This window comes from Brachyhypopomus gauderio, chromosome 19, assembly GCF_052324685.1.
Source record: "Brachyhypopomus gauderio isolate BG-103 chromosome 19, BGAUD_0.2, whole genome shotgun sequence".
Classification (NCBI taxonomy): domain Eukaryota; kingdom Metazoa; phylum Chordata; class Actinopteri; order Gymnotiformes; family Hypopomidae; genus Brachyhypopomus; species Brachyhypopomus gauderio.
Window position 1 is genome coordinate 6,859,747 of NC_135229.1, and position 14,055 is coordinate 6,873,801.

The 14,055-nt window shown below is 40.4% G+C and overlaps 2 protein-coding genes across 3 annotated transcripts; one reads left to right on the forward strand and one right to left on the reverse strand.

The window, feature by feature from the left end:
- The first annotated feature begins 1,008 nt into the window (after positions 1-1,008).
- Positions 1,009-7,288, forward strand: elovl1a (ELOVL fatty acid elongase 1a). The gene is made up of 8 exons (XM_076981381.1): positions 1,009-1,319; positions 2,601-2,694; positions 3,013-3,203; positions 4,391-4,471; positions 5,261-5,317; positions 5,450-5,555; positions 6,228-6,367; positions 6,495-7,288. The coding sequence occupies exons 2-8, from the start codon at positions 2,634-2,636 to the stop codon at positions 6,804-6,806; spliced, it is 948 nt and encodes a 315-aa protein (XP_076837496.1). The 5' UTR covers positions 1,009-1,319; positions 2,601-2,633; the 3' UTR covers positions 6,807-7,288.
- Positions 7,289-8,246: 958 nt separating this feature from the next.
- On the reverse strand, positions 8,247-13,504 carry cdc20 (cell division cycle 20 homolog). 2 transcript variants are annotated; one of them, XM_076981380.1, is made up of 11 exons: positions 13,338-13,504; positions 12,846-13,060; positions 12,559-12,704; positions 11,142-11,238; positions 10,923-11,048; positions 10,610-10,806; positions 10,424-10,518; positions 9,987-10,215; positions 9,479-9,604; positions 9,262-9,379; positions 8,247-9,058 (listed from the first exon to the last, which is right to left on the reverse strand). In XM_076981380.1, exons 2-11 carry the CDS (start codon positions 13,033-13,035, stop codon positions 8,892-8,894), a joined length of 1,491 nt encoding a protein of 496 aa, XP_076837495.1. In that variant the 5' UTR covers positions 13,036-13,060; positions 13,338-13,504; the 3' UTR covers positions 8,247-8,891. The 2 variants fall into 2 exon arrangements, with proteins under 2 accessions (XP_076837495.1, XP_076837494.1); XM_076981379.1 differs by having other exon boundaries at positions 11,142-11,241; positions 13,338-13,500.
- Positions 13,505-14,055: the final 551 nt, after the last annotated feature.

A 14,055-nucleotide genomic window follows, 5' to 3' on the forward strand; every position in this document is an offset into this window, starting at 1 on the left:
CTAAGAAAGGTGTGTATATTGCAATGTCTTCTATGGTGTATAAATTGCTGAGGTTCACCCTCCCTCACCCCACCAAATTCCTGTAATTCCTTGTGAATTCCCAAACCCCTCCTCACTAAACTTCTATGACAATAAAGGTCCTTCCAATGTCACACCCTGTCTAACACCCGATGAACATGTTTGACCAGTGTTGCTGGAATGCAGTGAAACTGACTCTGGGAGGGTATTGTTTGTAGGCGGAGCTGATCTGGAGTCAGTTTTAAACATTTTTGAAGTGATTTTTGTTTCTAGGAGCTAAAATGCACAACTGATTCAAGACAGGACTACCACATAAATGCAGACCAAGAACACAGGGTTCCTCCCTCCACCACTCTGATGCCTTTCAGGATACATTGAACATTAACATTTGTTCATTCATGTCATATGTGCAAGTGGTTTCACTGATACTATATCACACCTCATCTTAACACTATGCAATGCTGAAAATAAACTGGTATCATGTTATACCGTACCTCTTAAGACATAACTTGATAAAGCAATAAAAACAAATCTCATTTTACATATTCTTTGAAACATGCATTAAATAGTACTGACATATCCAACATGCTTTCAAAAAATGAACACTTGCAAATTCCAATATTTTGTGTTGTTTCATCAAAACATCCCACAGAAAGACTTCCTTATCTAATAATTTTCCAGTGTCTTTACTGTAGGCTCTTTGTCATTTTGTCATTGTTTAGCATTTGTTGTAAAGCTGTGAATGTTAGCGTTTCTCTCACTAGAAGTGCCCTGCACCCATCCTTGCCCTGACTGACCGCTACTGAACAATAAAGCTTTTCATTATCAACCACTCACCACTGATTTCTCGCCTACTTCTTCAGAATGATAAAACCCTCTCTGGAAGCCTATGGTGAACCAAGTTCTCTTTCTGTAGCCAATGGGAAGCCCTGAGGTAGGTTGGTGTGGGCGGGACCAGCCAGCTAAAAGCAGGGTGTGGTCGAGAAACCGGGTGGGTGTAGTCTCTATTACACAGTGTGGCTCATGCTCATAGTTAAATTGAGAGTAGAGATTCATTCACTTCTGGCCTGTCACTGCTTGGCTAGCACGTCTTACTGTTTGTGTTCTCTTCATGTCAGAAGAAACTGCTTTTCACGAAGAAGTGGCGGATCAAAAGGGATACAGGAAGAAGAGAGTTTATATACTGCTCCTCTGACTTTATCCTGAAATGGGCCTTCCACTCTTTTCTTTTGGTGTGTGTTTTGGATGATACTGAAGCTGGTGAAAGACTGAAGACCAGAAGGCTGATCTTGAGAAAACAGGTGAGGAAGGCAACAGGTGATTCGTGGTCTTTTTGTCTAACTTACTCTTCCTAATTCCTTTGAGTGTTACAATATGTGAAAAGTTCTGTTTTCTGGTGATTGATTTTTTTTTCGTTTTTGTGTTTTTGCTAGCCAGCAGTTTGTTCTGTGCCCGTTTCACAGTTGTCTGTAGTATCTCTACACTACAGTAGTAGTAGTAGTAGATACTTTTGAAGAGTTTTCAAAGCTAATGTTAATATTTCAGTTTTCAATTGCAAATCTTTCAGTTTATCTTGATTGATTATCAGCAGTATCTTTCCGGTGAGCCCATCTTCTCTTCACCTCACCAGTCTGACTGGCTTTGTGCTCTTAGTCATATAGGCTGATCGTTAACAGGGTTACGTCTTAGGCATGCTGAACTGAAAAAAAGGAAACTGTAGTAAGGCTTGGCAGAGGGTGCATGTGGGTTGCTAGTTTATCTTCCAGGAGAGGTTGCATCTTTAGACACTTTTTGACAATTGGTTTCATACCTGGTGCCATTTAGTGTAGATGGATTCATTTACTGTTGCTAAGCTTTTAAACTCTGCATGAAATCTTGATCCCAGTGTATAATCTACAATTTGATAATCATCTAGATTTGCACTCGATCTTCAGACCTTTTTAGATTACTCTGTCGACTGCTTTTGTGAAGCACGTCTTTCATTCATGCAATCGCATTTGGTTTCAGCTCAACTTTGACCTATCTGTGACCAACTCCCATTGATATGTGGTTATGTCAGCAACAGAACACTGCTCAGTAGTCACTGCCATCCGGTTTGACATGTTTCATTTGATTAACTCGCTCCCTACACGTGCTTCTAGTAGGAAAGTAGGATAGTAATAGGATTACTATTGCAAAAACACCTCATCTGTAGGGTAAAACTAACCTGTTTATTTAGATTCAAGGGTTAATACTTCTATAGTAAAAATACTTCAAGGGTTTGTTTTCAGACGTATTCTGGATTTTGGGACACGAGTTCAAATGATACTTGTGTGTATGGATGGACAGTTTAGCTGTAGTACTTGTCTGCTCTCTTTCTCTGGAATTGAAGGGGGTGACCTAGATCCAGTATCATCTGACGCACCTGGCCAGGTGTTTTTTGTTTGTTTGGTTTTTTTGTGTGTGTGTTGCTGTCAGTGTTTACTCAGACACACCACTGTCTGCATGATAACTATAAATCCCTGTCAGCCTGTGTGTACCTGCAATCTATGTGCTTTCAAAGCTGTCCTGGTTCTGAGAAGACTCTATATGTCCTCTTTCAGCTTAATATACAGTCTAATTTAAAAGAAGAAAGGATGATTGGAGACGTGATTTCGAACATTGTAAGGTTTCATGAATATCTCATCAATAGAACCGGTAAGTCCACTGTGTTCATGCCCCAAAAACCACTATGAACATTAGAGCTAGAAGATATCTAGGAATTGTTTAATAGAACTTTCCAGTATTTCATATGCTTAAATGTTTTTAAGAGCGATGTTCAGATTAATAAATTATCACCATTCAGTGCTTTTACTTTTGTGTTTTTCTGTATATTATTAATTATAATAATGAATCAATTATCAATATTATTATTAACTGCAATTAATATGCTACACCGTATTTTATGCCAATGAATGGAAAAAACCTCTGATGTATAGTTTCATGTGCCTCAGTAATCGACTTATTTCACCTCAGATGTCAGAGTACGTAGCTACCCGCTGATGCAAAGCCCTGTCCAGATGACCCTGATCTTGTTGGGATATGTGTTCCTTGTACTGTATGTTGGGCCACGTTACATGGCCAACCGCAAGCCTTACAACCTCAAAACCGCTATGGTCATTTACAACTTCTGCATGGTGGCCTCCAATGCCTACATTGTTTATGAGGTAAGTCTCGTCATTGCTTTTAAACTTCTATTGTGCATGCTTTGTTGCATCGCGGATTTTTAAAGCACTAGGCTATAGTGTCCGAATACAAAACAAGTGTAGAAATGTGCATTGCAAGAATGTTGTTGAGAAATTATTGTGAGGGCTGAAACTCTACAATACAGAAATAATGAGTAATAGCAATGTCTGACAACAGTGAGCATTCATGCCAAACTTATCCATGTGATCCTTAACTTTCTTTCCAATGATTTCCCATGCAGAGTGTAAATGAACCTTGCATTGTTTTCCACTGCAATTCAAATGCTAATTCACCACACTTAAGATGGCAAGACTAAAATAATGTTTTATGCAGACAGGCAAGCTTCAAATTAATAAATCCAATATATTCCTTCACCTTCTCTTATTTATTTGCCTGTTATTTATTAATAAGAATAAATTTGGGCAATTTTTTAGCAGCCTTAATTTAAATATTGGATTTGAGTTTTAGTGGTTATTCTGCCTGTGGATTTAATAGATTTTCATGCCATAAAGTTTCCCTTTTTTGATTTGCTGGGGGAAAATGTCTGACTTTTCTTTGGAAAAGATCAGAGGACAAATGATATACTCTGCAATGCCCAGGAGCAGAGGAGGTTCTAGACCATCTGACTGGGACCATTACTTACCTTATGGTGCTGACATTTAAGAAGCAAAAGTAAACATTCGATATTAATCAACATTTTATACAGTTTTCTGTTATAAAAAGATTAATAAATGGTCAGATCCGTGCTTTTACTTATGTGGTTTTTCCTTTACAATATTATCAATAATAATAATGAGTCAATCAATATAATTATTCAATATAATAAATACAATTATTGCAAATTATTCTTGCTTGTTTATGCCGCTCAGACCGTGCATGAATTGTAAATCACCCCCCCCCCCCCCCCCCCCGCCCCTTTGTAAGTCACAATTGTGGAATCCAGCTGCTGAGTCAAATACTGGCATGCAGAGTTTCTGCATGTTCCAGCCAAGGGTGATCTTGCTCCTTAGAAATCAAGGCTGCTGTCAGCTTGTAACTGATGGACCATGGCCATGCGGTGTACACTGACCTGAGAAAGAGAACATATGGTCTTGCAGAGCAAACCATGGACTGAAATTTTGTATTGAACTGATGCTTCCCCTCCCCCCTCACACCTTTTGCAATTCAGTTCTTGATGTCTGGTTGGGGAACTACATACACCTGGAGATGTGACCCCGCTGACCGGTCCAACAGTCCCCGAGCCCTTCGTGTAAGTATCATTTGACCTTTGGATGATCTGCACGTGACTTGTATACACCTGCCATCTGCTTTTTTAGAAATCTAAACACTTTGTTAGGTGCATCTCTATGTGCAGTCTATTGATATATTGTTATAGTTTGTGAACATTTTCAACCACATATTGTTTCAATCATCTGATTCATCACTGGTTAGTTAGTGACCACAGGACTACTCACTGGACATTATTCTGGTGGATGCAGTTCGTTATCTGAACACCATTCTTGCACTACTTAACTGGAGATTTTACTTACATAATAATTTTTTTGTATGCCGCCTAAGAATATCCACCAAACATGAGTCCTGTGGTTAGAAAATGTTGATGAGCTGAGGACACGTAATGCAGGATCAGATGGGCTATAGACTAAGTACTTATAATTAATAAATAAATATTTTAATAAAGAAGATGGTGGGCGTAGATTGAATTATGGAGGTAATTTTGGCTCTTTACTCCAGCAAATTCAAGCTGAAATTAAGCAATAAATTGTGGGAAACGTACAGGCGTTCTGCATCTTTCAGACTCTATGCCTTCAGTTTTAGTGTCAACATATGAAATGTGTGCTTCATAATGTTTGGGGAAGGCAACTGACTCGCACAGACAAGAATGTTTGTTTCTCTTCCTGGCCCTTAAAAATATAACTGTTTTGAGGCTATTGCCTTAAACACTTGGATGCCTCATTTCATTCGAAGTCCAAGATGCTGGAAAAAGCTTAGTTTAATCACCTTCAACTTTTAACCCCCCTCTTTTTATTTATTTTTACAGATGATTCGAGCAAGTTGGTTGTTCTACTTTTCAAAATATATTGAACTTCTGGACACTGTAAGCTTCTCTTTTGTGTTTGTGTCAGCAATTTTTACACTTCTAGTTCATAATTTTTGGTAGTTTGTGTTACACATTCTGTCGGTACAGGTTGGTTTCAGCTGTAGCTCATTTGCCAAATGTTTCCTGCAGGCATTTTTTGTGTTGAGGAAGAAGTACAGCCAGGTGACGTTCCTTCACATCTTTCACCACTCTTTCATGCCCTGGAGTTGGTGGTGGGGCATCACTCTTACTCCTGGTGAGTTTTTGTTGTTAGTAATTTATTTGGTGTTTAAAACTCCCATAAGGAAATGCATTTCCCCACAGTATGTCAAAAGAACCATGGCCAAAAATTTTCACATAGGCCAAACAAGAAAATCTGCTTGAATGGTATAGTTGTTTTTCCTGAGTGACTTGTATGGCTAAAGCCAGCCATGGCTAACACGTTTAGTCTGCAATGTGACATCAGAGTATGCCACGTTTTGCAGTACTCTTGGAATGTAAAGAGGTATGGTAAGGATTCTTTCTCTCGCTGGTCATTACTGGGTGACATGGCAAGTTAACGTTCTCCAAGCATCTTGGTGATGTTACCAATGGGTGCTGGGGCAGTCATGTGGACAAAGCATGATGAAATGCTTTTATTGGAAGTGTCCTTCGAGATTACAGTGCAGAAGAACACATTAGTAAGCTGCTGTGTGAGCATGATACAGTAGGATACGTCAGCGTTTACATTTTCCTCGATGCTATTAAAGATGTTTTTAGAGTAAATCCAAAGGAAGCTTTGACCCTGTTTGTGTTAAATTGGGTTTCATTAACCCATATCCAATCCAGTGCAAAGATTAGACCAAATCTACTATGTTTCATGTGAAATCATTGCTTGTTACCAAGTCATCTGCCACTATCTTGACCCCTATCCGTATATCAATTGTAGAGGGTGGAATGGGCTCCTTCCATGCCATGGTGAACGCCATGGTCCATGTTATTATGTACACCTACTATTGCCTTTCTGCTGCTGGTCCACGCTTCCAGAAGTACCTCTGGTGGAAGAAATACATGACTGCTATCCAACTGGTTAGTATGAAACAAAGTCCAATGACTGTCCAAATGACTGACATGACGTAATGGCTGCCTGATGCCATAGATTCTCATTTGTGTGTGGAATTCAATTAATTTGTTTCTTTGTCCCCTCCCCTTCTAGATTCAGTTTATTGTGGTATCTGTCCACATTTCCCAATACTACTTCATGGAGAAGTGTGACTACCAAGTGCCCCTCTTCATCCATCTTATCTGGATCTACGGCATGTTCTTCTTTGTGCTCTTCTCGAACTTCTGGATCCAGGCATACGTGAAGGGCAAGCGGCTCCCTGCCGCTGCTGAAGACAAACCCAAGCAGAATGGCTTTGTCAATGGCAGCGAGACGGTAGCAGTGCCCAATGGCAAACACCTAGAGAACGGCACTGTCCACTACACCAACGGATTTGCCCTCGGTGGGAAAATAAAGGAGGTCTAGAAGACCAGACCAAAGCTCAGAACTTGAAATCACAGACTACCCCTAGGACCTAACATGAATGCCACAAATTCCAAGAAAAAAAAAAGTTCTCTTACCCAAATGGATGTTGTGTGATTGCACGGGAGATGACATGACACACGGTCCGTTCACCTGCTTTGTTTTGTATTTATTATTATTTGAGATCGACTGAATGGGGAGCACGACGCATAAAGAGAAGATCTCCACTGATGTTGCTCTGCAGTGTGGCGATAAAGCCCTCCTGGGATTATGGCCCACTGACTCTTTCTTGTTAAGCATGTATGATTCTCCCAGATGCTCGAACAATGTACAGTTCCCATCGATCTAATTCAAGAATAGCTGTAAATAGGTATTTGCCAGATGTTAGGTGGGATTAATGTAAATGTTAATACTATGCATAACTTAAACCAATAAACCTTTTTAGATGTTGAACTTGGTTTGAACATTATAAAAATGATTGTGAAGCTTGCTTGTTCTAGTACTGTGAACATTGTAAGGAGTTTGTATGCAGACTGATGTCAAAAGTGCCTATTGTTACATGAATTATGGTGCCATTTTGTACATGTCCTTAGTCATCCGACATTTATTTGAAAGGAGAATGAAATGAGGAAAACATTTGCCTCAAATCTTGCTATGTGGCTTCATTATGAAATTATCTTACTTGTTTCTGAAGGTCTGGCTTTTTTCCCCTTAAAAAAGTCGTGTCATCAAAAGAGGGAACAGAAAAAGCCAAAACATTTCACTAAAATGACAAATGGAAAAGACGCAAGGATGTGTGAATAATGGCATGGTCCAGGTTATCCTTTATCATTCAGTGTATCTAGTCAATGGATGTTATCTGCCATTTTCACTTTCCACATCATTTTTTGCCAAAGTACAGTAGATACTAGGAATTTTTGTGGTGTGCTTTGTCTGACCTGTTCTGGATTCTGATGTAGTCATACTTTGTGTGCAATTGGCTACTCACAGTAAACCTATATTGCTACCTCCTGAAACTACAAGTTTCAATTTCAACTACATTATTTCAAACTTTGATTTAAAAATATTTGGTGATTATGATAGTTTTGATTATGCAAGATGTCAAATACAAGGCTCGTTTTCAGAAGTAATCTGGATTTTGGGACATGTATTGAATCCTTAAAATTGGGTGTTTTAAGTGAAGACTCGCCCAAATAACTGACAACCTATGGTAATGTGCAAATATGCTATGAAATAGGATACAACTATCCCCAAACAAGTGTGAATTCTTAGCAACCTTAAATGCTTGGAAAGCCCAATATGTAATTTGTTTGTTTAAATGTGTCCTTTTTTGGCCACATTGGAGGTTTTGTAACTTGATAGAAACTTATTATTCTACTTAATTCAACACATCATATTGTTAGAATCTGGATTCATTAGAAAATAAATTCAACATGGGACAACATTAAAACATGCTGACATTTTCAAATCACTGGCACTTTTACTTTTTCCTCCACAAGAGTTGTAAGGGAAGCATATACCACCAAACACAGGCAGACGTTTGTTACACACCTTAGTGTGCTGAAGTTAAATGGATAACTCGTACAAAAGATACACAAATCTGTTCAATTTAAAACCTGTATTCTACATGCACTACATGAGGGATGGAATGTAAACAAATGCTTCAAACATTTCTGGTTCAGATATGAACAACATGAATGTTGAATACCCAATACAGGCATCCTGGAAGCTGGGTCAGAGCAAAAAAAAAATTTGATCCAAGAACTGGTCCCACAAAATAAGCAGAACAGAATTGCTGGTCAAAAAACAAAATTAAATTTGATTTCAAATAAAACTACTGCTGCATAAAAATTATCCAGGTAAATCCAAGAGCACCTCAAAGCTAGCCTGGGTGTTTGCAGATAACACACTGGAACAAAATCAAGAACCTTTAAATTAAAGCCCAATCTCCTTTGCCATTTCAATGCATAAGCAATAATTGAAAATTAAGGCAAAAAACTTTATTTCCAAATTTATAAAAATTACTTTGTACATAACTTATGCATTTAAGAAACCATTAAAAAACACTGCAGTAAAACGCTGCACGCTTCATCTGATGTGCTGCTGGATAATGCTGCTAGTGGAGGCAGCTTTCGGCTTTTTGGAAGGGTCCTTCTCAAAGCACTTCCACAATCGAATCGTTTCATCTGCACTGATCGATGCCACTGTCGAGCCATCAGGACTGAGGGCCATGTTAAGAATCCTGCCATCATGACCTATAGGAATGACACCACACTGGTTAGGAGGGGCAATTGGACCCAAACAAACGTTTTGATGTGTGCATACATACATTTTAGTAGAAATCTTAAGTGTTGGTTTAGCTACATCAAACAAAAACCTTTTTTGCCATGGAAGTGATTCATTGTTTTCCAAGGCAATAGTTAAACAACGGCACTAACGTCAACTAGTTAAGACTGACCTTCAAGCTCTGTAACCTTTGCAAGGGAGGGATATTTCCAGATGAAAATCTTGTCATGTGCAAAACCATGACCAGAGACCAACTCCTTGTAGTTTGGTGCAAACAAAAGCGATGATACCTGAAGACAATTTTATAGAAGCATTTAAAAACAAAAAAAAAAAACCCCCACAAGAAAATGCTCATATGTTCAGTGTAGTGATGAACACTCGGGGCTCACCTGAGAACAAGTGTCCCATGCATTGATACAGGAGCCACTGTTCACATTCCAGATACGGATGTGACGGTCACTGGTGCCCCCTCCTGATGCCAGTATGCTTGGTTGCCACGGGCACCAGGCCAAAGCCTGAATAGAACAGCACAGAACAAAGACTTGCACAAAGATGTTGGGATTCTGAAACTTGTCAATGGCAGAACTGTTTTAATCAGGAAGCACCAACAGAAAACCAGGTGATGAACCAGTCTGTCTACCATTTGACAACCCAAACTAGAATATTCTAAAGGTTATGACTGCCATGTCTGCTACAGTATAGGAAGCTATTTTTATTTGGGTCAACATGGGAAACATCAAAGATAAATCAAGATTCAAAGGAAATGTCATCAGTGTAGTGCAGAGTTTGATATCATGAGACTTCCTTTAGTTAAGGAGTTTTGTTCCACTATTCAAAAATCAGGCAATAACTACACTGTTTAATTCATGAAACGACACATTTAGACTCTTCACCCACCTTGACTGCGCCTTGGTGTTCAGTAAAGGAATGCACCGCAGTTTGCTGGCTTGCCCCCTGTACACTTGGCCAAATATTCACCAAGTTGTCATTGCCACCACTAGCCAAATACCGCCCGTCCGGAGACCAGGTGAGACCGCAGACCTCCTGCGAGTGGCCCCTCAGGGTGCACAGGTGGTGATCTGCTACACGGACATCATGCTGGTGAATCAGCCCAGACCTGGACCCACTGTAAGGTGGAAGACGATATTGTTTTAGTAATAAGAGCTGCAAACCTGCTACAGCACTGCACTTCAACAGAGCTGATTAAAAACAAGGGGTAAAATTTGGGTAACAATTAGAGTTTGAATTGGGTGGGAAACGGCAGTGACCGGTGTACGGCCATCCTGTACTGCACTTGTAAGTCATCCGTCCGCAACACCACGTTGATCAGTTACCTAGACAGGACGTGGTCGTTCCAGCTCAGGCAGCTAACCCTGGCGTGGTGTCCATCCATGCTGCGCAGTCGTTTATTGTACGGTACATCCCAGAGCTAAAGCGGGGCAAAGAAAGTTTGGGTTCTAACAAAACGCACTCTTGCACGGCAAAAAAAAATATTGAAAGCCAGCTAGCAAGCGCATTACCTCTACTTTGCAATCACTAGTTCCAATGGCCAAAAAGTTCCCATCGTTGCTCCACGAGACCGAGCATATGAAGTCGTTCTCGTCCTCCATCTTCTTCAGCATGGTGATGTCCCCCGGGGCAGCGTCCCACAAGTACACTTGCTCAGAAAGAGCAACAGCCAGCAGGTTGTGTTTGCCCCAGTCCATCAAGTTCAGATCTAAAATGGGAGTTGGAAAGTCAAAAGAGCAGCAGGAGGCTATCGGAGCGCAGACTTCCAACAGCTGTGTACACCAACCCAGAACCACAGCACGTGTTGAGCAAACGGGAACTCACAGAAGTCATTTTTGAGCTCAGGAGCATCCAGAATACGTTCTGGGACTGTAGAAATGTACCGGGTCTTCTTGATGGAGACGGGTGTGGGTACTTGGCTATAGAGAACTTTCAAGTTATTCTGGTAACCTGTGGGAGGTGATGGAGCAGTTCATTTTTGTGCTTAAAAGAGAAAACAAGGAAAGTCACTGTTAATGCCCATGGGGCAAGTAAAGACCATACCTTCAGGGGCATTAAGGGGCTTTCCTCCCAAATGCAATATCTTCGCTTCTTCTAGATCATATCCGTTTAGTGTTACAGACCAAGCCTTCTGAGTCGGCTGCTAAGGTATCAATACACACAAACGTCAAGTAAAGGGATCAGAGGACAATCCAGAACACAAATTACTTACTACTCGTTTGCAAACAAGAACAATTGTTTAAGGTAGAGCTGGGCGATTAATCGATATTATCTATTAATTCGAATTTACAGTTAAGGACGATGTGTTTTTAAGAAAATCGATTTTCTGAGATTTAATTTTCACCACCGACGCTGCACTGTGGGCTCCCGTAGTTCAGTGAGTTTAGCACCTCCCACCCATCCACCCTCAAAACACACACACACAAACATGACGGCGGAACTTGTGTCCAAGAAAAGAGCAACTAGCTCCGTGATCTGGAGTTGGTTCGGTTTTGCGGCGTCAGATGTAGACCAAACAAGTCCTCGCTGTAAGGTGTTTGAAACCGATAGAGGGAGAGAGCGAAGAGTGCTATTCAGTTGCGCTGTCAATAAAGTTTCCCTCCGCGGGATATTTTGGATTAAGCAGTTTCTGCCTCGGTCACCGAACCCGCTTCAATGGATTATACTTTCGCGAGTGACCGTAGCGCGCGGCTCCGGGCACCTCGCGAGTGTGTAAAATGGAGACAAATTAAGTATTATATCGCGATCCATTATTAGTGTTGACTTGTAACTCCTGCGGTAGCCCAACTCAAAAGTAGACCAAAAAACCGCACCCCGCGACCCCATAATTTTTACCCGCGGCTGGATTTTCCAAACAAGCCCAATTTGGCGTGAAAACGCGAACCTGGCAACTATTGTAGTATAAAGTATAAACTGTGGTAGTATAAAGAAACAGTGGAAGGAACATTTACCTGACGAATTTTAATGTTACATTGTGTTTCAGGTTTGAAAAGTGCTGGAATTTAGGCTAAAGTGAGGGGAGCCCTGTTCTTAATCAGAATGTAGACAGCGTGACTGTCAGTACAACATGCAAGAATTGTTCAATTGTATTTGTTTTCCATTTTATTAAAGGGCACCAAATTATTTATATCTATTTATTTTTTGAGGGTGTGTTTTATTTATTTATTTTAAGTTTGAGGTTGCATTGTGTCAATGCTTAAAGTATGTTGGAGAAAACCTTCTAAAAGTTACTGAATGTTCTCACTTGTTTACAATTTGTTTCTGCTTGCACTTTAACCCCAAAGGGGAAATTTAAGTGAAAAATAAATTAAAACTTTTTTTTACCATTCCTTTATCATCTGTAGTTTTTTAGTAGAGGAAAATAAATCTATTAAAATCGAAAATCGGATTTAAAAAAAATTAATCGAAGATTTTTTTGGAGGGCCATATCGCCCAGCTCTAGTTTAAGGCAAAGCCTTACTGCAGATGCGGACACGGTTTGGTCCACAGGCTCGTTCTCTTTTGACATGAGGAAAGTGGCCACATCCATCCGTGTGGGATTTCTGGTGGGGATAAACCGATCTCCCCCAGCCTTAGAGGGAGTGTTCTGCGTTTTCCCACTCTTCCCTGTTTGAAAATGAAACACAAGTGACCACTTGGGAGTAATGGGTGAGTTTTGTGGCAGCCCGAACACACGAGGCGCTTTGCTGCCACCTACAGTAGCTGGACTTCAGGATTATGGACATCTGGAAGCCAGTTGAATCCTACCTGGTGTTTTACTAGGGGTTTTGGACATGCTTATCGACCGATTTGAACTTTTGCTCGGGGAAAGGGCACTTGTGTTAGCCGACGCGGACGTGCTGGCTTTCCTCTGCCACCTCGCCATCGGGGCGTTTGTGATGGGCATGTCCAGCTTAAGGACGCTGTGGATATCATTCTCGAAACCGAAGTGGGCCATGGCCTGCTGGGACGAGCCTGCGACACTGAGTAAACGAGAAAAGGCGACATTAACATCACTAACGTTGAAACACTGGGTAGCTGGGTTAGCAAGATAAATGCTGCTTAATATTAGTCATCATAAAGCTGTTAGTTTTGTTAGATTATAAACAAAATAGCTGGCCACAATACACCTAAAGCAGTAACTTAAGTGGGTTTTGTTTGGATCTAGTTAACGAAGTAAGCTGATAATGTTAGTTAAGGTAGCCAGCTGGTTAGTTAATTACTACTAACTTTAATAAGACATATAGCTAGCTAACTTACCCCCCAAACACTGTAGTTGTGTCGTACTGATCAATTCCAGCTGATAACCTTTTTCGTGCTTGTCGCCTTCGACTGAGACCAACGTTGAAAGCACACAGTTCTCGAGACGCCAGGTAAGCGCTGTTAACGGGGCGAATTCAAACACCACTTCACAACTTTGAGGCGAGTTTAAAATGACTCGATGCGCCGTTGTGATTGGTGAGTTCAAAATGGGTTTTGCTTGTTACCACGACAGCCTGCAAAATCCTTAAACGTGATTGGTAAAATCCTTTGGAGGCGTTCCACGATGAAACTACGCAAGAACCGGTCACTCTTTTTTTCGGCAGTTTGATTGCATCATTGAGGATTAGAGGATAAGAGCGCCTCTGGCGGCGGACTTTTAATATTGCATGTGGACTAATATTTTCAGTAGGCTATTTAAGTGCTAAATTTAAGTACTAAATAGTTTTTCAGTGAAATTGAGAGATGGTTGTTCTCTTACTTTATACAACCCAATACAGTGACAAGTTTCCGTCAACATGTTCTGTTCTGCATTTTCTGCCCAACATTTCATGCCCAAACTGATGATTTCTGAATTTCCTGGAAATACTATCTATCATATACTATCATATTATTGTTAGAATCTGGATTCATTAGAACATAAAAAAATAACAATAGTCATTTTATGAATAGTATTTTGGGGTCGTTATCATTATTGTCAATAAATTAAGTAATGTGG

Excerpts from the sequence above, each read along its gene's own strand:
- elovl1a (XM_076981381.1), top strand. The coding sequence starts at position 2,634 with ATGATTGGAGACGTGATTTCGAACATTGTAAGGTTTCATGAATATCTC. Across the intron at positions 2,695-3,012 it reads ATATCTCATCAATAGAACCG|ATGTCAGAGTACGTAGCTAC; the intron begins GTAAGTCCACTG and ends ATTTCACCTCAG. Across the intron at positions 4,472-5,260 it reads ACAGTCCCCGAGCCCTTCGT|ATGATTCGAGCAAGTTGGTT; the intron begins GTAAGTATCATT and ends TTATTTTTACAG.
- cdc20 (XM_076981379.1), bottom strand. The coding sequence starts at position 13,035 with ATGGCCCACTTCGGTTTCGAGAATGATATCCACAGCGTCCTTAAGCTG. Across the intron at positions 10,807-10,922 it reads TGAGCTCAAAAATGACTTCT|ATCTGAACTTGATGGACTGG; the intron begins GTGAGTTCCCGT and ends CTCCCATTTTAG. Across the intron at positions 9,380-9,478 it reads CATGGGACACTTGTTCTCAG|GTATCATCGCTTTTGTTTGC; the intron begins GTGAGCCCCGAG and ends AATTGTCTTCAG.